This window comes from Phoenix dactylifera, unplaced genomic scaffold, assembly GCF_009389715.1.
Source record: "Phoenix dactylifera cultivar Barhee BC4 unplaced genomic scaffold, palm_55x_up_171113_PBpolish2nd_filt_p 000051F, whole genome shotgun sequence".
Lineage (NCBI taxonomy): Eukaryota > Viridiplantae > Streptophyta > Magnoliopsida > Arecales > Arecaceae > Phoenix > Phoenix dactylifera.
The window spans coordinates 370,829-395,940 of record NW_024067670.1 but is presented as its reverse complement, the minus strand read 5'-3'; the positions used below and the strand labels follow the sequence as shown (position 1 = coordinate 395,940).

Genomic DNA, 25,112 nt, shown 5'->3' with positions numbered 1-25,112 from the left:
AACTACTAATCTAAGAGGAAAGAAATATAGTCTTGTAATAGTAGATGATTTTTCTAGATTCACATGGGTACTGTTTTGGCACACAAGGTTGAAACTTTTTCAGCATTGCAAAAATTCTATAAGAAAATTCTGAATGAGAAAGACATGACTAATATCTCAATTAGAAGTGATCATGGCACTAAATTTGAAAATCATCACTTTGAAAACTTTTGCAATGAAAATGGGATAAACTACAATTTTTTAGCACCTAGGATACCTCAACAAAATGGGATAGTAGAAAGAAAGAATAAGACATTAGAAGAAATGGCTCGTACACTACAGGGAAAGTCGGTTTTACCGACGCTTTTTACAAGCGTCGGCAATTTTCGGTCTAACGTCTAAATGTGGCGACGCTTGTAAAAAGCGTCGGCAAAAAACGACGCTAATACGTGTTGGTGTAATCGCAGGCCTAAGACGACGCTAAAAAGCGTCGTCGGAAGCCAACGACCCAAAATTTATTGCGTGTCCAACGAGCCTCACCTCCCCCTTTGTCCTTTCCGTCTATAATATCTTCTCCGAGAAGCTATAGTCCACAGAGAGAAAGAGAGAGAGAGAGAGAGAGAGAGAGAGAGAGAGAATGGAGCTCCAAAACCTTCGCAATGGCGACCCTCCGAGCTCCGAGCTCGCAGAACCCAACCATGGCGAACACCACCTCGACCCTCCCCTCTCCCCCCTGCGCTTCCCCTCGAACGATGTCGACAGCTCCTGCTCCACTCCCTACGTCAGCGCCCCCTCCAGCCCCGGCCGCGGCGGCGTCGCCGGTGGTTACTTCTTTAGCGCCCCCACCAGCCCCATGCACTTCATCCTCTCCTCCGCCGGCGGCGGCGGAGGCCGCTTCCCTTCCGACTCCCTCGATGCCTCCGTCGCAGGCTCCTTCGAGTTCGAATTCTCCGCCCGATTCCCCTCTGAGGATGATAGTGTTATTTTGATGATTAACAAGCAATTATCTAGAGTATATTAAAAGTTAAATTGATACTTCATTTATAAGTTCATTACTCTCAGTATATTTGTATGAATTGATATAGAGACATGTTCTTGTTCATTTGAATGAATCTAACCTTGAGAATGCAGCAAAGTGTGGATTGAGTCGACCCAAAGGTTGATTGGGTCGACCCCGGCACATCAAGAAATCATTTGGCACACTCCTGCAAAAATGGCACAGATGAACAGTGAGTTGGGTCGACCCAAGGTAAGCATGAGTCGACCCAACCTTGAAGAACCTCAAAATAGGAAGGAAATAAGCTCTCTGGATTTACTGAGAGGGTCGACCCAAACAGTGGTTGAGTCGACCCAAGCTTGAGTCGACCCAAACCCTGAGAGGGTCGACCCAAAGGCAAGACAGAAAGACAGACAGAAAATGGTTCTCTGGAATTACTGAGAGGGTCGACCCAAGAAGAAGTTGAGTCGACCCAAGTGAACTTTGAGTCGACCCAAAAATTGGTTGGGTCGACCCATGAGAAGAAAGGCTGAAATTCAGATTTCTGTGGTTTCTGAGAGGGTCGACCCAAGGAATGTTTGAGTCGACCCAAGTAAAAGTTGGGTCGACCCAAGGACAGGTTGAGCCGACCCAAACACGGGCTGAACAGTAACGGCTAGTTCTGCAGATGTACTTTTTGCTCTTCCCAAGGTGAGTAACGGCTAGTTTTTCAAATCTGACCATTGGGGCTTGTCCAAAGAAGGTTGGAAACTATTTAAAGGGGCACTATTCATCAGAGAAAATATCTTTTGGAGAGAAATATCAAGGAATACACAAGAAAACAAAAGTGCCCTAATCTCCTTCATCAAGAGCTTCATTCAACAATCAAAGAAAGGGATTGAGCAGTTTCAAAGAGGCATCAAGAGCTCCATCCTCCCTTGAAGAGTGAAGCATCCTTGACAAAGAAGAGCAAAGCCACTTCAAAGCGATAAATACTTTCTAACTCTTCTTTGTAGTTTATATTGTTTCATATGCTCATTTAGGAGTTTGAATCTTTTCTTTTTGTTTGTCAAACACTTTGTAAAGGTTCGTTGGTTAGCCCGCAAAACCAACAAAGGTTTTTGGTGAACCCGGAAAACCAAAGTGTAAAGGTTCGTTGGTGAGCCCGCAAAACCAACAAAGGTTTTTGGTGAACCCGGAAAACCAAAGTGTATAGGTTCGTTGGTGAGCCCGTAAAACCAACAAAGGTTTTTGGATTGTGAGCCCGAAAAACAATCCAACTGTAATCCGTGGGATTATAGTGAATTCCCAAAGAGACGCTTGGGGAGTGGACGTAGGTGCTAAGGAGAGCACCGAACCACTATATATTGTTGTGTTTGTGTTGTGCTTGTGCTTACGTTTATTCTTGCATCATCTTCTATCTTTGCATTAGTTTAAATCATTCAAATAGTTTAAGGAAGCATCCACCGCACTTAATTAAGAAAGTCCTTTTTAAACACCAAAAATTTAGAAGAAACCAATTCACCCCCCCCCCCTCTTGGCTTGTCACCTTGGGCAACAAGTGGTATCAGAGCAAGGTGCTCTAATAGTGCTCGTTGATCTAACAATCAAGAGTTAAAGATCATGACAACCCAAGTGGGATGCTCTATGAGTGAGGGGCAATCCACAAATAGACCACCTCTATTTAATGGCACAAACTACACATATTGGAAAGCTAGAATGAGGATATTCATTCAAGCTTCGGACTATGAACTGTGGCAAATCATCACTAGAGGACCTCACACACCCACACTTAACATAGAGGGCACTATCATACCCAAACCAGAAATGGATTGGAATGAAAATGATAGAAGATTAGCACAGTTAAATGCAAAAGCTGTAAATATACTTTACTGCTCTTTAGATGTAAATGAATTTAATAGAATATCCACTTGCACCACTGCCAAAGAAATTTGGGATAGACTTGAGGTCACACATGAAGGGACCAATCAAGTTAAGGAGTCTAAGATAAACATATTAGTACACAAGTATGAACTGTTTAAAATGGAATCTACTGAGTCAATAACTGATATGTTTACTCGTTTCACTGACATTATAAATGGGCTTAAGAGTTTAGGAAAGTCTTATTCTAACTCTGATTTGGTGCGAAAAATTCTCAGGTCTCTACCAAGGAATTGGGAGGCCAAGGTAACCGCTATTCAAGAAGCAAAGGACCTCAACACACTGCAGTTAGAGGAGCTTCTAGGATCACTCATGACCCATGAGTTGACAATGAGGCAAAATTCAGAAGATGAGGTCAAGAGAAGAAAGCCCATTGCCTTAAAGACTACCACCCCTAGACAACAAATTGAATCGGAAGATTCAGATGATGATGAAGATATTGATGAAGAAGGGATGGCTGTGCTTGGAAGAAAATTCAGAAGATTTATGAGAGGTAAGAATAGACTAAATAAAAAGAAACCCATCCTCAAAGGTAACTCAAGCAAAGAGAAGGGTAAGGAGAAAGAAAAAGAAAAAGAAACTCCAATTTGCTATGAGTGTAACAAACCCGGGCATTATAAGATAGATTGCCCAGATTTGAAGTGGATGGCAAGAAAGTTGAAAAAGAAGAATTTCATGGCTGAATGGAGTGAAAGTGAGGAATCAAGTTCAGAGGAGGAAAATCATCAAGAGACGGCCCAAATGTGTAATATGGCCAATGACGATGAGGTAGATTCTGAACTTGACTGTGATTTTACTGTTGATGAATTGCATGATGCATTCTTAGAACTCATGGAAGAACATAAGAAAGTAATTAATAAAAATAAAGCTCTAAAAGAAGAAAATCAATCTCTCATTAAAGATAAGTTAAAACTGTCTCATAACTATGAAACATTAAGTAGGAAACTTACAAATGAAATCAAGAATCTAATTGCTGAAAATATTAAGTTAAAAGAAGATGCTGAAAAATATAAATCCTTGGTAGATAAATTTACTCTTAGTTCTACCAAATTAAACATGATCCTTGACAGTCAAAAAGCTGTATATGATAAGGCTGGTTTAGGCTATAGAACAAATAGGAAACAAAAATTCTTAAAGAATATTTTTGTAAAAGCTAAAAGTGAAAATATTACTTGTTACTGTTGCAATAAGATAGGACATAGAGCATATGAATGTAACTTTAGAAAGTCTAGTCAAAACAAATCAAGTAATAATCAAAAGATTAAATTCAAGAAAGTTTGGATTCCAAAAGGAACATGGAGCACTAACCCTAAAGGACCCAACTTAGTTTGGGTACCTAAAGTTTCTTCTTGATCTTGATTGCAGGTGTGTCTTGCAGCTGATAAAATGGAAAAACGATGGTATCTAGATAGCGGCTGTTCAAGACACATGACCGGTGACGAAGATCAATTTGTCACCTTGGAACCAAAGAAAGGTGGAGTAGTAACCTATGGAGACAATGGTAAAGGGTATATCATTGGAAAGGGTAAAATTTTCATTGCTCCATCTATTTTTATAGAAAATGTCTTATTAGTTAAGGGTTTGAAACATAACCTTCTTAGCATAAGTCAATTTTGTGATAAAGGGTTTAAAGTTACATTTGAAGCATCTGTATGCATAATCACTAATCCTAAAGATAATAGTATTGTACTTGTAGGACAAAGGCAAAGAAATATTTATTTAGTAGACCTTCATGAGTTAGGCAAGAAAAATGGTTTATGCTTAATTACTAATGAAGAAAAGAAAAATGAAACCAGTTGGCTTTGGCATCGAAGATTAGGACATGCTAGTATGGAATTAATATCAAAACTAGTTAAAAGGAGCTAATAAAAGATGTGCCAAAATTGATCTTTGAAAAGGACAAAATATGTGGACCATGTTCATTGGAAAAACAAACTAAGTCATCTTTCAAATCGAAAAATGTAGTATCAACAACTAGACCATTTGAACTCATACACATGGATTTATTTGGACCTACTAGAACCACAAGTCTAGGAGGGAAGAAGTATGGACTAGTCATTGTTGATGATTTTTCAAGGTATACATGGGTTTCATTTTTGGCACATAAGAATGAAGCATTTTCAGAATTTTTGAAACTATATAATAATATCATAAATGAAAAGAAACTCACCTTAGTAGCAATTCGAAGTGATCATGGTACGGAATTTGAAAATCAACACTTTGAAGAATTTTGCACTAAAAATGGTATATCACATCAATTTTCAGCACCTAGAACGCCTCAACAAAATGAGGTTGTTGAAAGGAAAAATAGGACATTGGCAGAAATGGCACGCACAATGTTGTGTGAGTCAAATCTTCCAAAGTACTTTTGGGCTGAAGCTATAAACACTGCTTGCCATATTCTAAATCGAGTTTTAATACGACCAATAACTAAGAAAACTCCTTATGAACTTTGGAAGAATAAGAAACCAACTGCTAAATATCTTAAAGTTTTTGGATGTAGATGTTTTATCTTAAACAATGGCAAGGAGGATCTAAGTAAATTTGATGCCAAGTCAGATGAAGGTATCTTCTTAGGATACTCCACATCTAGCAGGGCATACAGAGTATTCAATAAAAGAACCTTAGTGGTGGAAGAGTCAGTCAATATTATATTTGATGAGTCTGATAGTGAGTCTGCTAGCAAAGAAAATATTGTTGATGATGATACAGGAATTGTCGACTTTGAAAAGTTGAAAATTGATGACGTGCCAAATCAAGACAAGGGAGATGATGGCGTGCCACCACAACCTCAAGACGTGCCAAAGGAATGGAGGTATGCACATGGACATCCTAAAGACTTAATCATTGGTGATCCATCTCAAGGGGTAAGAACTCGATCATCTCTTAGAAATTTAAATGATTATCTTGCTTTCGTTTCGCAATTAGAACCTAAGACTTATGAAGAAGCTGAAAAAGATACTAACTGGATAAATGCCATGCAAGAGGAATTAAATCAATTCAAAAGAAGTAATGTATGGACATTAACTGAAAGACCAAAGCATAATTCAGTAATTGGAACAAAATGGGTATTTAGAAATAAATTAGATGAAAATGGTTTAGTTATAAGAAATAAGGCTAGACTTGTAGCTAAGGGATACAATCAAGAAGAAGGAATAGATTTTGATGAGACATTTGCTCCTGTAGCTAGATTAGAGGCTATTAGATTACTTCTAGCATTTGCATGTTTCATGGATTTCAAATTATATCAAATGGATGTGAAAAGTGCATTCTTAAATGGTATTATTGAGGAGGAAGTATATGTAGAACAACCTCCAGGATTTGAAAATCATGAATTACCAAATCATGTGTTTAAATTACATAAGGCATTATATGGATTAAAGCAAGCACCTAGGGCTTGGTATGATCGACTAAGCAAATTTCTGCTTGATAATGATTTTTGTAGAGGAAATGTGGATAAAACCTTATTTCTCAAAAGAAAAGACAAAAATCTATTAGTGGTACAAATATATGTAGATGACATAATCTTTGGTGCCACTAATGATACTCTATGCAAAGAATTTGCTGATTTAATGCATGGAGAATTTGAGATGAGTTTGATGGGAGAACTGAGCTTCTTTCTAGGATTACAAATCAAACAAACCAAAGAAGGCATTTTCATTCATCAAACTAAGTATACAAAGGAAATACTGAAGAAGTTTGGGAATGAAAATCATAAGGGAATTGGCACTCCAATGAATCCTACTAGTAAGCTAGACAAAGATGAAAAAGGGAAGAGTGTTGATATTAAGCTTTATAGAGGACTAATTGGATCCTTGCTCTATCTTACTGCTAGTAGACCCGACATTGTATTTAGTGTTGGAATATGTGCTAGATACCAATCCGATCCTAAGGAGTCACACTTAAGTGCTGTTAAGAGAATCCTTAGATATTTAAGAGGAACTACCAATATAGGATTATGGTACTCAAGAGACTCCTGTCTAGATTTACTTGCATATTCAGATGCTGATTTTGCCGGATGCAAATTAGATAGAAAGAGCACAAGTGGCACATGTCAATTTTTAGGAAATAACTTAGTGTCATGGTTTAGTAAGAAGCAGAATTCAGTGGCACTCTCCACAGCTGAAGCTGAATATATAGCTGCTGGTAGTTGTTGTGCTCAAGTATTATGGCTCAAGCAACAACTAGAGGACTATAGAGTTAAACTAGATAATATTCCTATTAAGTGTGATAATACTAGTGCTATCAATCTTACTAAAAATCCAGTTCAGCACTCTAAAGCCAAACACATAGAAATAAGGTATCACTTTATTAGGGATCATGTGCAAAATGGAAATGTATGTATTGAGCATATATGCACTGAAAAATAATTAGCCGACATATTTACGAAACCATTGAGTGAAGATAGATTCTGCATGCTAAGGAGGGAATTAGGCATATGTGATCCTTTTTATTGAAGAAATATAAAAGGGAGCCAGTAATCTCATGATACATCCCTCTAACTTCTAAAATCCCGTGAAACATGAGTCAAATTTGTTATCTAGAGATTCCTTACTCATGTATCATTGTCCCAGAGAGAATTTATAAGGATTGGAAGCAAGGAAAATTTTTAGAAGCAAAAAGAAAGAGAAATGAAAATGTCTGCACTTGGGTCGACCCAACCCAGAACAAGGGTCGACCCAACGTTGAGTCGACCCAAGAAAAATCTTGAGTCGACCCAACGTCGGGACCCCACTGTTATAAGGGGGCCCGAGAGCATTTCTAGGGCACTATTTGCTCTTTGTCTTCTTCCGAAAAACCTAGTCCCCACTCTCCAATCTCCACTAAACTCCTCCAAACAGTAGATTTCCTAAAGATCTTGGAGAAATGGGACCCAAACGAGCCGTGGCCAAGAGATCCAGAAGAGTGACTCGGATCCAACGGGAGGAAAGGCAACCTACCGAGCCATCTCCCGTGTCTCCACGACGTGAGGCACGTACGGAGGCCCCTCCTCCTCCTTTCCCCTCTGTAATACTTGCAAGATTTGCGGGGAGGCCGGTTACAACGGGGAGAAGGATCCATTCCGAGTTCTTCAATCAAGAAGGGTTTCGGATTTGGGAATGGATCCAAAGACAAGGTTGGGAGTATCTTTGCTCCCTAGATGTGGTAATCTACCCCGGTTTGGTACAAGAGTTCTATGCCTTCCTCAAGACTGGTTTGGGAGGGCTTGTTTCAGAAGTTCGAGGGGTTCGGATCCGTGTATCCGAGGAGAGCTTGAGTGAGCTACTTCATCTACCCTGCATAGGAGCCACTCCGGAAAAGCCAGAAAACAAAATGAGAGCTCTACAATTGATCATGGAAAATGAGAACTTCGATTTCTCCACGAAGGTAATAGCTAGTTCTCTTTCCGCTGAAATGAGATTACTGCTCAATATGATCAATAGGATTTTGTTTCCAAAGACCGGGAGATTCGATCTCATCACTGAGCGAGATCTAGCAGTGATGGAGTGTATGATTCGGGGGATGCCCCTAAATCTTCCGGCTATGATACTAAGACAGATGAGGAAAGTAATGTGCAGCAACAGGGTATCACTACCTTATGGTATGATACTCACATTGATTTTCCGTCAGCATGGTTTACCTCTCGAGGAGGAGGCATCCAAGAGTCTGCATCACACTGACACGTACACTGCACGGACACTTATACGCATGGGATATCAGAAAGTGAACGGGCAGTGGATTCACACTGGAGCAGGCATTCAGGATGAGGCACCAGAGGGAGAAGCACCAGAGGATGAGGATGAGGAGCATATGGATCATCCTACTGCACCCTCAGAGGCTGGACCATCGTCATCCGTTCCTCAGACAGATACGGATGACTTCTGGAGCAGGATGACTGAGCTTATGTCAGCTCAGGCGAGGACTATCACTGACGGGCTGACGAGCCGATTGGACGCCCGGTTGGATGTCATGTCTGCTGAGATCAGTGACCTGAGGCAGCAGATTGGAGCACTTCGGAGAGAGAGAGAGACCCATGGACCTACTGTGCCACAGGCTGCTGAGTCAGAGATTTCGGCACAGAGTCATCCAGCTCGTCGTGCTCCACGCCAGACACAGTCTCACCAGGCTCGACCTCCCCTCGCCACGTATACTAGGAGGATGAGGACTAGATCCCAGTCATTACAGTCTCCCTAGGCTGATCTTAGCATCTATGTTTAGAGCCTAGGCTAGATATCTAGTTCTCATATGTATCTTGCTTTTCTCATGTATCTTTAAATCTTGATTGAGGAACATTATATTTATTTTCATTTTGGGCATTACTGTATTGAAATGTTCCTATTTTGATCAATGAAGATTGAAGTCTGTTGTTTGTTGCAACTTTCACATGTATCTTTTTGATGATAACAAAAAGGGGGAGAAGAAAAGAAAGAGTAATCAACTTGTAATCAACTTGAGAAGAAAAGAAAGAGTAATCAATTTGAGAAGAAAAGAAAGAGTAATCAACTTGAGAAGAAAAGAAAGAGTAATTAATTTGAGAAGTAAAGAGATATTGTTCAGTGTAAACAAAGTAAATAACAAAAAGGAGAGAAGTAAAGACATCAAGTAGAGAAAAAGAAATAAGAATTTATGCAAGAAAAGAGAAATGATTGGGCAAACAAACTAAAAATCATATAAGAAAGTTTATACATCTAAGGGGGAGCAATTTGTAACAATGAAATTGATTAAATCAAAAATTTGTATCAAAATTCAGAATTTGGCACATATAAATTCAAAATTTGGCACGCACCTTTCACACCCCGATACATAACTTGAAACTCACATTTTATCTCAAATTTTTGAAGTTTCATAGCTAATGAATCATAAATGAAAGGGGGAGCAATTCAAAGAGTCAAATTGGCAACATTTGAATGATATAGGGGGAGATTTCACTCTTATATATGAAAAGCTGAAATTCAGCAATTTAAAACCCTCTTATAAACTGATTTTAAAGACAAGTATCAATAGGCTTATACTCTTTATTTTGTAATCATCAAAAAGGAGGAGATTGAGGATGATAGTGTTATTTTGATGATTAACAAGCAATTATCTAGAGTATATTAAAAGTTAAATTGATACTTCATTTATAAGTTCATTACTCTCAGTATATTTTGTTGCCCAGTAGATACAACCCAAGAGGGGGGGTGAATTGGGTCTTTTAAAACTTTTATGCTACTTCTAAAACTTTTTGATTAACTATGCTAAGTTGTATAGATGCACAGTGAAAGTTAAACTTAGCAAGGGTTTGATGTATAGACTTCGACTTGATTAAATATGCTTGCAACTAAAGGATGTGCGGATAAGAATTAAGCAAGCAATTTATCTAAGTAAGTAAGTGTGTTAGTTAGACAATAACTAGAGGCATTACAAACACAAAGGACATATAGTGGTTCGGTGCACCCCAGCACCTACATCCACTCCCCAAGACCTCTTGGGAATTTCACTATAATCCTACCGATTACAGCCGGTTGTTTTACAAGCTCACAACCCAACTTGTTGTTTTACGAGCGCACAACGAACTCGGTCGATTTTCTCCGGCTCACCGACTAGAACCTCCCCGATTGTTTTCCCGGGCTCACAATCAAACCCTTACACGTTGGTTTTACCCTCGGCTCACCAACAAACCTAAACCCCGTTGGTTTTCCCTTTGGCTCACCAACAAACCTAACACCGTTGGTTTTTCTTTGGCTCACCAACAAACCTTAACCCCTTGATTCAATCCCTTGATTGAATCAAGTTACAAGATATTAAAACAAAGTATAAAACAAAACAAAGCTTCTTAAACAAGCAAATATGACAATATAAACAAATAGAGTAAAGAGAAGCCCTCAAACGTGTTTTGAAGATGAAGGAGCTCGGCTTCTTCTTTACTTGATCCTCCTCTGATTTGGCATGAAGTAGAGGATCCCCGAGGCAGCACACGGATGGAGAGGAAGCTTTCGGATTCACTTGGATGCTCTTCTTCTCTCTATTTCGTTTTGGATGGCCCTTTTGTGCTTATGGGAGATTTCCTTTGTAATCTCTTTGAGATCTCTTTCCTAGATGATCTCTCCCACTTCCATGAGTTCTTCCCTAGCTCTCTTCTTGTTTTTATAGCTTTAGATGGCGTGGAAACAAGAATATAGCCGTTAGAGACAAGAAAAAGAGCCGTTGGACACAGTCTGCATTTCCTGACAATGTTACCGTTGGGATCGGAGTCGACTCGCGCGATCAGGAGTCGGCTCGCCTGTTGCAGGAGTCGGCTCGTGTTTTACCGGAGACGACTCGGCCACTGTTCCAAATTTGAATTAATGTGCTTGCCTCGACTGGGAGTCGACTCGTCTTAACCTGGAGTCGACTCGCCAACTTCTGGAGCTGACTTGGCAGTTTCGGAGTCGGCTCATCCACTGAAGTCCGTGGATCCAATTTTGAATTTTGTCCTCTCGAGTCGACTCGACTGTCCTGGGAGTCGACTCGAATCTCAGAGCCCGAACTCCCGATCCTCTGTCTTTTGGCTCGTCCAGTCTTGGAGTCGACTCGAACTTCCTTGGAGTCGACTCGGCTCTCAGTTTGCGAAACACAGCCTTCTGCCATCTTGGTGTAGCGCTGCCTTGGAGTCGACTCGAGCTGTCTGGGAGTCGACTCAAATCTCAGAGGCAGTAACTTGGTTTTTCTATCTGTTGATGGTCGCGGAGTCTCGGAGTCGACTCGTGCAATGCGGGAGTCGACTCGAATCTCAGAGTCCCAAAAATGCTCTCTGACTTTTTCTTTGTGTTCCGCTGAGAGTCGACTCTTGCTTTCTTTGGAGTCGACCTACCAACCATCGGAGTCGACTCGCGTTCCACTGGAGTCGACTCGAATCTCAGACCCGAAAACTGCTCTCTGACTTTTCTGCCTGTGACTCCTAGGAGTCGACTCATACTTCCCCGGAGTCGACTCGGTAAACATTGGAGTCGACTCGAATTCCTCAGGAGTCGACTCGAAGACTATTCTTTCAAATTTTTCCTTTGATTTTACTCCTCCAATTTGAACCTTTTGAACTTTAAACTTGGGCCAATGAATTGTAGCTTTCTTCTAACTTTTCTTGAGAGCTTTTGGAGGCCTTCTTGTGTTCTTCCAACTTGCTATGTTCCTTGCAAAATAAATATCTTTCTCCTTGCAACATAAACATTAGTATCTATACTTCAAGGTTTTGTGATCATCAAAATCAATCTATGAATCAATCTTTGGGTCATCAATCTCCCCCTTTTTGATGATGACAAAACTTGGAGTATATGCAATATAAAAGATATTATTTTCTAGAAGTAATACATAGCTAAGTTGCATGAAGTAGAAAACATATATATTTAAAAAAACATACTTCATGATAATGCTTTAGATTTAATCAGCTTAACACAATCAACATATTTCAATTTAAGCTGATTTGTATTCAATTCAAAGCATAAAGGCATTATGAGCATATACTTAGATATTTCTCCCCCTTTTTGACAACATCAAAAAGATAGTGAAACATTAAGCACAAAGATCAGAATGCTCATATATTTCTTTTCCTTATTGTACTCTGATTTGCAAGTCAAATTATTGCAAGGATATGAATCATATAACTCAAGGCAATAATATTAGAATCAGATTAATGAACATAGATCAGAGCCAATTAAGATAATTTCAGAGCAGAACACATCGAATGTGATACCACAGATAGTTTTCTAAGCAAGTGTAGGTGGAATCTTTCTTAAGTTAATTCAAGAAGTACCACACGAATAGAAATCTAACCTCTCTTTAATAATAAGTATGAAAGCTTGTTCATTTAGGACCTTTTGCCCAATCTATTAAGTATTTTATCAACCATGAGAGCAAATTAATTAATTCTCTTAATGACTTCAAAGTTCTTTTATGATAATAGGAGCATTGGGGCACAAATATCAAAATATACATTCATGCAATTTTTGATACATCTTAGAGCTCTTTTAAAGACTTTCTTTTATTTCTTTAGAAAATAAGCACAATTTGATACATAAAATAATGAATTTGCACAAAATTGAAGTTCCAAAAAGCAAGCCAATTAGAGCTCATTAGTGAAGTTTAAAAAAAAAATAGATTTTCTAAGAGATACTCAAGAAAATTTAACACATTATTCTCCTCCTTTTTCATTAAATTAGAGGCTCTTAAGATTTGCAATTTGGTTCAAGAGTGATGCATGAGATATACTAACCAAATAACACGCCTCAAGGTGTATCATAAAGATTTTCAGATTTAAATTTCAGATGATACATATTGGAGAGTATTAGGATCACTTTTCATTTAGTATTCTTTCCCTCTCCTATAGATTCATGTAATTAAGTTCCATAAGACCTCTCCTTCTGAAATTTTCTTTCTCCCCCTCAATTGATCATTCCATTTAAGAGTTTAGAATCCTAACATAATGTTCAACAAAATTGTCAATCTCAAAAACATATTTTCTATAAGTTTCAGCTTATTTTCATAAGACTCAAGGTTTGAGATAAGACAACCTTTATAGAACTCATCTTAAGGTAATTAAAGCATGTCTTGCAATATAAGGAGGTTCATCAAAATCAATCCATAAAATTCAAAGCATGCATCAAAATAAAGTGTCTTTGGGATAGGATACTGAATATCTAAAGCTCCCCCTCAAAAGATGCATTCTTCTTTAATCATTTTAAATTGTTGAATTTCAGATTATAGTGATAAACGTGAATAACACTGAAATCCTGTAATATCGAGAATGTAGAGTAATCTAGTATTATTCCAAAATTTGTAGTAATTACTCTTTCTAATCCTTTATGAACAAGTTATGCTTTCTCTTAATCTTAGAGAAAATGTATAGAAATATCAATCAGAAAATGATTTATTTGAAGCTTAGTTTCTTTCAACCGCATTTACATTTTCTTTCTTTTAGAATCATTTGAGTGAGCTGAAATATTTCTAGTTTTAAGATCATTCACTCTATTGATGGAAGTTTTTTAATAATGTAGGGGAGAAAAACATATAGATGATCATTGAGGTATATATATTTATAGAACTCAATTTTTTAATCATAGTTTTTCAGCAATGTATACATGAGACACAATAAATCCTTTTAATATCAAAATAAAATCATATATTTAGAAATTTTTGTTTGCAATCAAGATCATCGAAAAACACATCATTTGAACCAATATTAGTATACTTTAAAGATAAGAAATGATATGTTTCAGATGCGTATCGGGTCAAACAATCAAGGCATCAGAATTATTCTATTTTTCTTAAACTGTAGTTTTTATATGGGAATCATATTGAGTTTAAAAATCAGATTCTGAATTTTATAAAGATTTTCAATAGAGGCTTTTAAATCATGATTTGAGATATGTATCTTTCACATTGAAGCTCATCTTAAATCACTAAGATTGAAAACACATATTTCAATAACATTAGAGCACTTTCAGAATCTTTATATTTAATATTGAGTTTCGATACACAATGGAGGATATTTTAATAAGTATTAGGACATTATGTATCAAAGTTAGGCAAGTAGAAAGATAGATCAATATCAATTTATTTTTCCTAAATAGAGATATTCTTCTCTTCTCCTTTCTACAATTTTATTTAGCTTTCAGATTTTAACAATGATTGTGAATGACAAATCTGAAATTTCTTTTCAATAATGCCAAACAAAAATTTTATGTAATATTCCAAACATTCAATCAAGTTGTCCAAGCATGGAGCATTACAAAATATTGAGAACCCATAAATCAAGACATCATACCATATGCAAAATATATCATGTGTTGAGTCATGCATTAAAATACTAAGAACAAGCATGTCAAGAATCAAAATCTATTCCTTTTCAAATAAACTCCCCCTATTTATATATAATCTTGCACTGATTTCATCCTTAAAGTATGTTTTCAAGTGTTTAAAAAATTGACTTGATTCTTCTTATATACTTTTATTAACTTTGTCTTTCATTTTTACTTTCTTATGCTCTATACTCTATTTGCTCCCTATCCGGTGAAGTTGGGAAGGGGCACGAGGTACTACCACTAGCCTCCCTCTTGTGCCGTCCCTAATATGCCCTACACCGAATGGTTGGGTCAAATAGTGCCGGGTACTACCACTAGCCTCCCTATTGGCACCATCCCTATGATGAGCAATATAGAAAGGTTAAACTATTTACTTTAAACTCTCCCTCTATTTAAGTGTAATTCATTACAAATTTTATCCCTTTCACAAGTCTCACAAAAGTGCCAAATATATTATGCTTGTTTTGCTTTTCCTTAAAATAAGTATTTGCCTTTACTTAGATTTTACTTCTCTTGAATAATATCCATTATCTTTTCTTTATCTCTCTTTCTTTTTGTTATTCTTAAGTAATTTACATGAAAGAGCAGAATAAAGAAATAATCTTATGTATCATATAGATGTATATCATGCAAACAATATTTTCATTGTGCTCAAGGATTCATAACTTCTCACAAGTTATTTTACATCAAAATTTTAAGCATATACTTGTGTATTTCATGGTTATGATATAGGCAAAGGTGCATTTTAATTTGAGCAAACCATGAATCAATTTCTGAAAGCATAAGTCAATGAATACATATATGGACATGATATCAAATGATTAACAATTAATGATTTTAATCATGTCATAATAAGATTTAAAGTTATTGACTTTGCTCAGCTAATTTATGAGAGAGATATCTAGAATTACTTATTCATTATATGTTCTTCAAGCCAAACTAGATTTCTTATGTGTGAACTTTTGGCTGAAGAAGATCCTCTCTCTTGTTTGCATGTGAATGTTTATTGTATCTTATGTGGAGGTGTCCTTCAAGCTAAAATCACTCATTTTCTTGCTCAAGGATTCTGCATTATTACCAAACTCCTTTTCTTTCTTGAAAGAAAGTCTTTAGTTTCTTTAAGATACAACCCATTCATCCAACATATTTCTAACTAGATGACTCAATTTAAGATAAGATAATAGTTGAATATTGAGTCACTTTACTCAAGAGATTGCCTAAATATAAGCAAGCACATATCACTTGAACTAAAGAAATAGTTTCATTAACCAAGATAGTTCAAGGACAAGCATGTGAGGCAATGGAAAGATTTATCAAGGTCAAATCAATTTCTTATTTCCAAAATCAATTTAGTTTAGATTCTATTTGCTTAAGATAATTATCAAGCTTTTGATGCTTGTTTCAAATCATATAATGCTTTATCATATTTGTAATGAGTGTTTTCAAATATGGTGGTTATCTAACATATATAAAGTAAGCACATAGGAGTCCATTCTACATACTCATTTGATAGGATATAACGTTTATAAAGCAAACAAATGATAAAGGTGATTTTTACTTCTAATCATGCAAGAATCTTATCAAGATCTATTTCATCTTTTCTTGATTTAATCTTTTAGTAGTCATCATTAAGTGTATATTTGAAAAATCCAATTTGGTTCTAATTAACAAGTTTTTCAGATTGTTATATGTAAAAGATTTAACCATATAATTTGATTTTAGTATTTTGATAATAGATCATTAGTCTCATAAAGAATAAAATGAATTGATACTTCTACAACTAGAATTTTTCATGAATGTTCTATATGCTTTGCTTGATGAATGATATCCAAGGATAGAAATATCTTTATTAGATTTGGCATTATTTTTCAAGAGAACATATCAAGCATAACATGTACGACTGAAAAATATGAGAGATACGCAATAGTTCGTTTTCTATTTTTCAGAAGATCAAAAGAAGTTTTCATCAAAGATAGATCTAATAGAAGTCATATGTATGACAAGCAGTGATGATAGCTTTTAAAAATCATTTAAGAAGATGACTATCATACAACATTGCCTTTTTCAATTCTTCAAAGATTCTATTAATCCTATTTTACCTAAGGTGTCCTTGGTGCTGAAATAATTGAATTTAATATTATTTTCTGTGCACAACTTAACATAAAATTGGTTTTCAGAACTATGCCATGATACATTACTTTCATAGTTTGCAAACCTTTATCATTTGATCGCTTTTTGTGAGTTTGTGCCAATGCAGAAAATATTTCAATTTGAGTGCCAAGAACAAGGCTAATGTAAGCTTTTGAAAACTTAGTGTTGGAAACAACATCTTTAGATTTAGAAATTGATTCTTGTTTGTTTCCTTAGTTAACATGCATAGCAAACTTTGACCTTTAAGAAGATAATTTTAAGTAAGCCAATGGCAAGGTCTTTTGAGATTAAGTACATACTAGCATGAGTTGATTTTGTATGCTAAAGATGGTTTCTTTAATCTTGGTATTCATAGTGCATATATTCAAAAACATACCAAGTACATATTATCATATCTATGATCAATAAACAATAATGCCATGGATAAAAACTCTCAATCAAGCATATAGAGAATTCATAGAATTATTCTTAATAAATTAATCATTTTGCAACTTATCCAATAGTGAGTAAAATGAAATGATTTGATTATATTTCCAAAAGTATTTTCTATATCACAAAATTGATCACTACTAGCAAATCATATCAAATACTAAAGCACAAATAATAATGAAATGCAAGAATTACTGATTTTCTTATTATTATTATTATTATTATTATTATTTAAAATTACTTTTCATAAGTATGTTTTAAGTTTCAGTGTGTCTAGAACACCCATTTGTATGAGTTTATTTGTTCCATGGGTATCTTGGCACATCTATGTCTACATCCTCATATTTTCATTTTGGGTACCCAAGCTTGCTTGGGTCCTTGAGAGTTAGGACATATGGTTCCTTTTGGAACCCAAATCTGTTTAATAGTAATAATTTTACCATTTGATTTAATTGTGTTAGAATGATGGAAAAAGTTGTTATGCCCATTCTTTTCATGTTTGAGATAAGTTATCTTATTTAATGGTTTGCATGGTGAATTGATAACCTTTTTCTCTAGAGATTTATTGTTAAGTAAAGGAGTCAAGCCAAGTTTTGATTTATCATAAGCAACATATTGGCTTTCAAACATCATTTTCAATTGTTCTGAGCTTACGGTGAATTTGTTAATAAAAAAATTTAATTGATTAATTTCTTTACTTAAGTTTTGATTTTCTCTAATTAAGCTATGATTTTTCTGAATTAATTCTTCTGAAAATGACCTTAAGATTTCATTTTCAGAATTTAGTTTCTCTTGTATTTCATCATTAGAATTTCTTTCTTTTGAAATTTTCAGATTTAGTTTCTTAAGATTTTTATTCTTTACAGCTAATTTTCTACATTCACTATACAAATCGTGAAAAGCATTTAATAATTCATCATAAGAGAATTCGTCTTGAAAATCATTTGAGGTAAAAGTAGATTTAGATTTTACCTTGTCTTCCTGTGCCATAAAGCACAAGTCCGTTACCTCTTGTAGTTTCTTGGAGCTAATATCATCATTGTTGCTCCTAACTTTTATTTTCTGGCTTGACTCTTTCTTGGTCAAGGCTTTCTTCCTTTTTATCTCTTTCTTCCTTTCTTCTTGCTTCCTCTTTTTCTTTATCTTTAGGAAGCTGATTTGCCTCGGAGTCAACTCGGACCTTATTGGAGTCGACTCGGTTATCTTGAGGGTCGACTCTGAAATACTTGGAGTCGACTCGACTGAGGTGGGAGATTCAACACCTTTTTCTGCAGTCTCATTGTTAGAATGTAATTGAAGCACATGAGAGCTAATCTGAGATTTATCATAAATATTTTCTAAAGTATCCCAGATCTCCTTAGCAGATAAGCATGCAGAAATTTCATTAAACTTTGTTTCTTGAATAGCACAATATAATATGTTCATAGCATCAGCATTCAATTGTGCTAAGTCCTTTTCATTAAAAGTTTGAGAGAGTATGTGAAGATCATTTATTATGATTTTCCATAAGTAATAGTTTTGTGATTGAATAAAGATGCGCATGCGTATTTTCCAATGTGTATAGTTTATGCCATTAAATAGTGGAGGTGTATTAATTGATTGTCCTTCTCTTAGAAAACTATCTATTTGAGTTGTCATGATCTTTGGCTCTTGATCGTGAGATCAATGATTAAACTTAGAGCACCTGCTCTGATACCACTTGTTGCCCAGTAGATACAACCCAAGAGGGGGGGTGAATTGGGTCTTTTAAAACTTTTATGCTACTTCTAAAACTTTTTGATTAACTATGCTAAGTTGTATAGATGCACAGTGAAAGTTAAACTTAGCAAGGGTTTGATGTATAGACTTCGACTTGATTAAATATGCTTGCAACTAAAGGATGTGCGGATAAGAATTAAGCAAGCAATTTATCTAAGTAAGTAAGTGTGTTAGTTAGACAATAACTAGAGGCATTACAAACACAAAGGACATATAGTGGTTCGGTGCACCCCAGCACCTACATCCACTCCCCAAGACCTCTTGGGAATTTCACTATAATCCTACCGATTACAGCCGGTTGTTTTACAAGCTCACAACCCAACTTGTTGTTTTACGAGCGCACAACGAACTCGGTCGGTTTTTCCCGGCTCACCGACTAGAACCTCCCCGATTGTTTTCCCGGGCTCACAATCAAACTCTTACACGTTGGTTTTACCCTCGGCTCACCAACAAACCTAAACCCCGTTGGTTTTCCCTTTGGCTCACCAACAAACCTAACACCGTTGGTTTTTCTTTGGCTCACCAACAAACCTTAACCCCTTGATTCAATCCCTTGATTGAATCAAGTTACAAGATATTAAAACAAAGTATAAAACAAAACAAAGCTTCTTAAACAAGCAAATATGACAATATAAATAAATAGAGTAAAGAGAAGCCCTCAAACGTGTTTTGAAGATGAAGGAGCTCGGCTTCTTCTTTACTTGATCCTCCTCTGATTTGGCATGAAGTAGAGGATCCCCGAGGCAGCACACGGATGGAGAGGAAGCTTTCGGATTCACTTGGATGCTCTTCTTCTCTCTATTTCGTTTTGGATGGCCCTTTTGTGCTTATGGGAGATTTCCTTTGTAATCTCTTTGAGATCTCTTTCCTAGATGATCTCTCCCACTTCCATGAGTTCTCCCCTAGCTCTCTTCTTATTTTTATAGCTTTAGATGGCGTGGAAACAAGAATATAGCCGTTAGAGACAAGAAAAAGAGCCGTTGGACACAGTCTGCATTTCCTGACAATGTTACCGTTGGGATCGGAGTCGACTCGCGCGATCAGGAGTCGGCTCGCCTGTTGCAGGAGTCGGCTCGTGTTTTACCGGAGACGACTCGGCCACTGTTCCAAATTTGAATTAATGTGCTTGCCTCGACTGGGAGTCAACTCGTCTTAACCTGGAGTCGACTCGCCAACTTCTGGAGCTGACTTGGCAGTTTCGGAGTCGGCTCATCCACTGAAGTCCGTGGATCCAATTTTGAATTTTGTCCTCTCGAGTCGACTCGACTGTCCTGGGAGTCGACTCGAATCTCAGAGCCCGAACTTCCGATCCTCTGTCTTTTGGCTCGTCCAGTCTTGGAGTCGACTCGAACTTCCTTGGAGTCGACTCGGCTCTCAGTTTGCGAAACACAGCCTTCTGCCATCTTGGTGTAGCGCTGCCTTGGAGTCGACTCGAGCTGTCTGGGAGTCGACTCGAATCTCAGAGGCAGTAACTTGGTTTTTCTGTCTGTTGATGGTCGCGGAGTCTCGGAGTCGACTCGTGCAATGCGGGAGTCGACTCGAATCTCAGAGTCCCAAAAATGCTCTCTGACTTTTTCTTTGTGTTCCGCTGAGAGTCGACTCTTGCTTTCTTTGGAGTCGACCTACCAACCATCGGAGTCGACTCGCGTTCCACTGGAGTCGACTCGAATCTCAGACCCGAAAACTGCTCTCTGACTTTTCTGCCTGTGACTCCTAGGAGTCGACTCATACTTCCCCGGAGTCGACTCGGTAAACATTGGAGTCGACTCGAATTCCTCAGGAGTCGACTCGAAGACTATTCTTTCGAATTTTTTCTTTGATTTTACTCCTCCAATTTGAACTTTTTGAACTTTAAACTTGGGCCAATGAATTGTAGCTTTCTTCTAACTTTTCTTGAGAGCTTTTGGAGGCCTTCTTGTGTTCTTCCAACTTGCTATGTTCCTTGCAAAATAAATATCTTTCTCCTTGCAACATAAACATTAGTATCTATACTTCAAGGTTTTGTGATCATCAAAATCAATCTATGAATCAATCTTTGGGTCATCATATTTGTATGAATTGATATAGAGACATGTTCTTGTTCATTTGAATGAATCTAACCTTGAGAATGCAGCAAAGTGTGGATTGAGTCGACCCAAAGGTTGATTGGGTCGACCCCGGCACATCAAGAAATCATTTGGCACACTCCTGCAAAAATGGCACAGATGAACAGTGAGTTGGGTCGACCCAAGGTAAGCATGAGTCGACCCAACCTTGAAGAACCTCAAAACAGGAAGGAAATAAGCTCTCTGGATTTACTGAGAGGGTCGACCCAAACAGTGGTTGAGTCGACCCAAGCTTGAGTCGACCCAAACCCTGAGAGGGTCGACCCAAAGGCAAGACAGAAAGACAGACAGAAAATGGTTCTCTGGAATTACTGAGAGGGTCGACCCAAGAAGAAGTTGAGTCGACCCAAGTGAACTTTGAGTCGACCCAAAAATTGGTTGGGTCGACCCATGAGAAGGAAGGCTGAAATTCAGGTTTCTGTGGTTTCTGAGAGGGTCGACCCAAGGAATGTTTGAGTCGACCCAAGTAAAAGTTGGGTCGACCCAAGGACAGGTTGAGCCGACCCAAACACGGGCTGAACAGTAACGGCTAGTTCTGCAGATGTACTTTTTGCTCTTCCCAAGGTGAGTAACGGCTAGTTTTTCAAATCTGACCATTGGGGCTTGTCCAAAAAAGGTTGGAAACTATTTAAAGGGGCACTATTCATCAGAGAAAATATCTTTTGGAGAGAAATATCAAGGAATACACAAGAAAACAAAAGTGCCCTAATCTCCTTCATCAAGAGCTTCATTCAACAATCAAAGAAAGGGATTGAGCAGTTTCAAAGAGGCATCAAGAGCTCCATCCTCCCTTGAAGAGTGAAGCATCCTTGACAAAGAAGAGCAAAGCCACTTCAAAGCGATAAATACTTTCTAACTCTTCTTTGTAGTTTATATTGTTTCATATGCTCATTTAGGAGTTTGAATCTTTTCTTTTTGTTTGTCAAACACTTTGTAAAGGTTCGTTGGTTAGCCCGCAAAACCAACAAAGGTTTTTGGTGAACCCGGAAAACCAAAGTGTAAAGGTTCGTTGGTGAGCCCGCAAAACCAACAAAGGTTTTTGGTGAACCCGGAAAACCAAAGTGTATAGGTTCGTTGGTGAGCCCGTAAAACCAACAAAGGTTTTTGGATTGTGAGCCCGGAAAACAATCCAACTGTAATCCGCGGGATTATAGTGAATTCCCAAGGGGACGCTTGGGGAGTGGACGTAGGTGCTAAGGAGAGCACCGAACCACTATATATTATTGTGTTTGTGTTGTGCTTGTGCTTACGTTTATTCTTGCATCATCTTCTATCTTTGCACTAGTTTAAATCATTCAAATAGTTTAAGGAAGCATCCACCGCACTTAATTAAGAAAGTCCTTTTTAAACACCAAAAATTTAGAAGAAACCAATTCACCCCCCCCCCTCTTGGCTTGTCACCTTGGGCAACACCCTCTGCCGCCGCCTTCGCCACCGGATCCATGACCTCCGCCGACGAGCTCTTCCTTAACGGCCAGATCCGCCCCATGAAGCTCTGCTCCCACCTCCAGTGGCCCCAGGTCCTCGCCCCCCTCCTCGATCTCAACGAACAAGAAGAAGACGACGATGAATCCGAGCGTCACCCGCCGGAAATGGCTGCGAGGGGGCGGGATCTGAAGCTCCGGAGCCGATCGATTCGCCGGAGGGCCAGATCCCATTCCCCGCTTCGGAACGCGCCACTCCATTGGCAAATGGAGGTCGAAGAACGAGAAGATAGAGCGAAAGATGTAGAGCCGGTTCCAGATCCGAAGCAGATCGAGGCGGAGGCGGCCACTCTATCCGTCTCGGCTTCGTCCTCCCGGTCCTCCTCCACGTCATCCTCCTCCTCCTCCTCCTCCTCCTCTAGAAGAACCTCCAAGAAGTGGGTCTTCCTCAAAGATCTCCTCTATAGAAGCAAGAGCGAGGGAAGAGAGAGAGGAAACACCAAAGAGAAGTTCTGGCGCTCGATCTCTTTCTTGCCTTACCGCCAGGGCCTGCTCGGCTGCCTGGGCTTCACTTCCCGCAGCTATGGCGCCATTAACGGCATCTCACGTACCCTTCACCCCGTCTCTTCCAAGTAAGCCACGCCGTCTCGCTTCAATGGCAACGAGAGGGCATCTGTGGGATCTGAGGGATGCGATGAAGGAGGGGGAGAGGAAATTGGAGAGGAATCGAGGCTCTGATTCAAAATATTTTTTATAATATTTTTTTTTAAAAAAAATGTTTATAACGACGCTTTAAAGCGTCGGCGAAAACCCAAAACTGGTTTGGGCTTTCCTGACACTTTAAAGCGTCGGCGAATGTTGTTTTTGCCGACGCGTTTATTAGCGTCGGAAAATCCCTGTTTTTACGGACGCTTTCTCTTAGCGTCGGCAAAAACCGGACCCACGCCCACCTGCCCGACGTTTGACCCACGCTTCGGGGTGCGTGGGCTGGAAATTCGCCGACGCTTAAAAGCGTCGGTAGAGACTAAAAAAACCGTCGGGAGATATCCTTTCTTTTGTAGTGGTACCATGCTATGTGAAGGCAATCTTCCAAGATTTTTTGGGCTGAAGCTATAAATACAGCATGCTATATTTTTAAATAGCCTTCTTTTTTTAGCAGTGGCTTTTAAGGCTATAGCTTTCTTTCTTTAGGTCTCATCCTCACTTCTTGTATGTCATTAGGGATCCAAGAAGCTCTTCTAGTGGAAGCGTGTTGAGATCTTCCAGTGGATGTGGAATTGGCATGTTATATAGTTGTGGATCACTTGTGCACAAATATCACACTACACTTTACCACATTCAGGGATCCATGTCAATGGAGTATTGATATTTGTAATTATGGAAGGTCTTGTGCTGATGAGTAACACAATTACCGCCATAGTTCTCTATTGATATTTTTATTAGATCGGGTCCTGTACTGAGATGTTCTCTTCTGAATCATGTTTATGTGGCCACAAAGTTGTTCAACCTGAGAGTCATTTTCCTAAAATAAGTATAACACTTTTTTTAAAACCCCAACAATCAATATTGCCCAAGTGGGAGAATGTAAGATTTTATTTAAAATGTGGGTTGCCATTAGATGCGTGTTTTATACTATTTGCGAAAAATGAGTTGAAAGTGATTCAGATAGATTGACTGGTAAAGCCCAAATAAAGTTGTGATTCATAAAGTTTTGGGCTATGGTCCATCTTAGTGTTTTTCCAGTATATAATGATCCAGAAATTCTAACAATGATAGCTTGCAACCCTTGCTGCCCAGGCTTCATGCTAACCCTCTGGTTAGGTTAGATTGTCGTTCGAGTACATTTCAAATTAGGCCACCATTAGATGTAGTCCAAGCTTCCATATGAATGCCCATATCATAGATATGGGCTTGCAGCCATGGCCTGAGGCTAGTCATGGATCCAATCAGTGTTGAACTGGTTTCTTCACCAGCACATAGTCCAGTGCTAGCTACCCATCATTGTATTTGGGAGGCTTGGAGGATGATCTTGCAAGCCTTTATATAATAGCTCCTCTATGCCTATTCCATTTGAGCAAGCAGCATCAGTTTCTTGTACTCAATCATTCAATGTTTTGTCGGTGAGCACTAATCAAACTCCTAAATTTTCTAAACTGATTATATCATCCATATCCATTCGTACCTTCGGCAATCCTATGATATCTTCTACCTATTTTCTTGCTTGACTGGTGACAATCTTGTGGTGTATCTACTTTTCTTATCTTCTCTCTTGATAATTTTGGGTATCATCTAGCTTCCAAGCTTCATTCTCAACAACCCCGATTAGAGATGGCAATTTAAGCTATACCATCAGATATCCGACTTGACTCAATCCTAATAGGGTTGGTTTTACCCAACCCAACTCGAGCCGGTGGGGGATGGGTTTCGATTATAAAATCTTGGTAAATTAGGGGCGGGTGCTGAAGTAATGGCCCCTCGAATATGACCTAATTTGATATAACCCTAAACCTTTTACTAGATTCTCCACCCTAAAAGGTAGCACAATTCATACTAT

The 25,112-nt window shown here is 38.1% G+C and overlaps 1 protein-coding gene across 1 annotated transcript; it reads left to right on the top strand.

Annotated features, from left to right (window-relative positions):
* Nucleotides 1-616: 616 nt before the first annotated feature.
* On the top strand, nucleotides 617-23,194 carry LOC120104626. The gene is made up of 2 exons (XM_039116110.1): nucleotides 617-939; nucleotides 22,543-23,194. Exons 1-2 carry the CDS (start codon nucleotides 617-619, stop codon nucleotides 23,192-23,194), a joined length of 975 nt encoding a protein of 324 aa, XP_038972038.1.
* The last annotated feature ends 1,918 nt before the right edge of the window (nucleotides 23,195-25,112 follow it).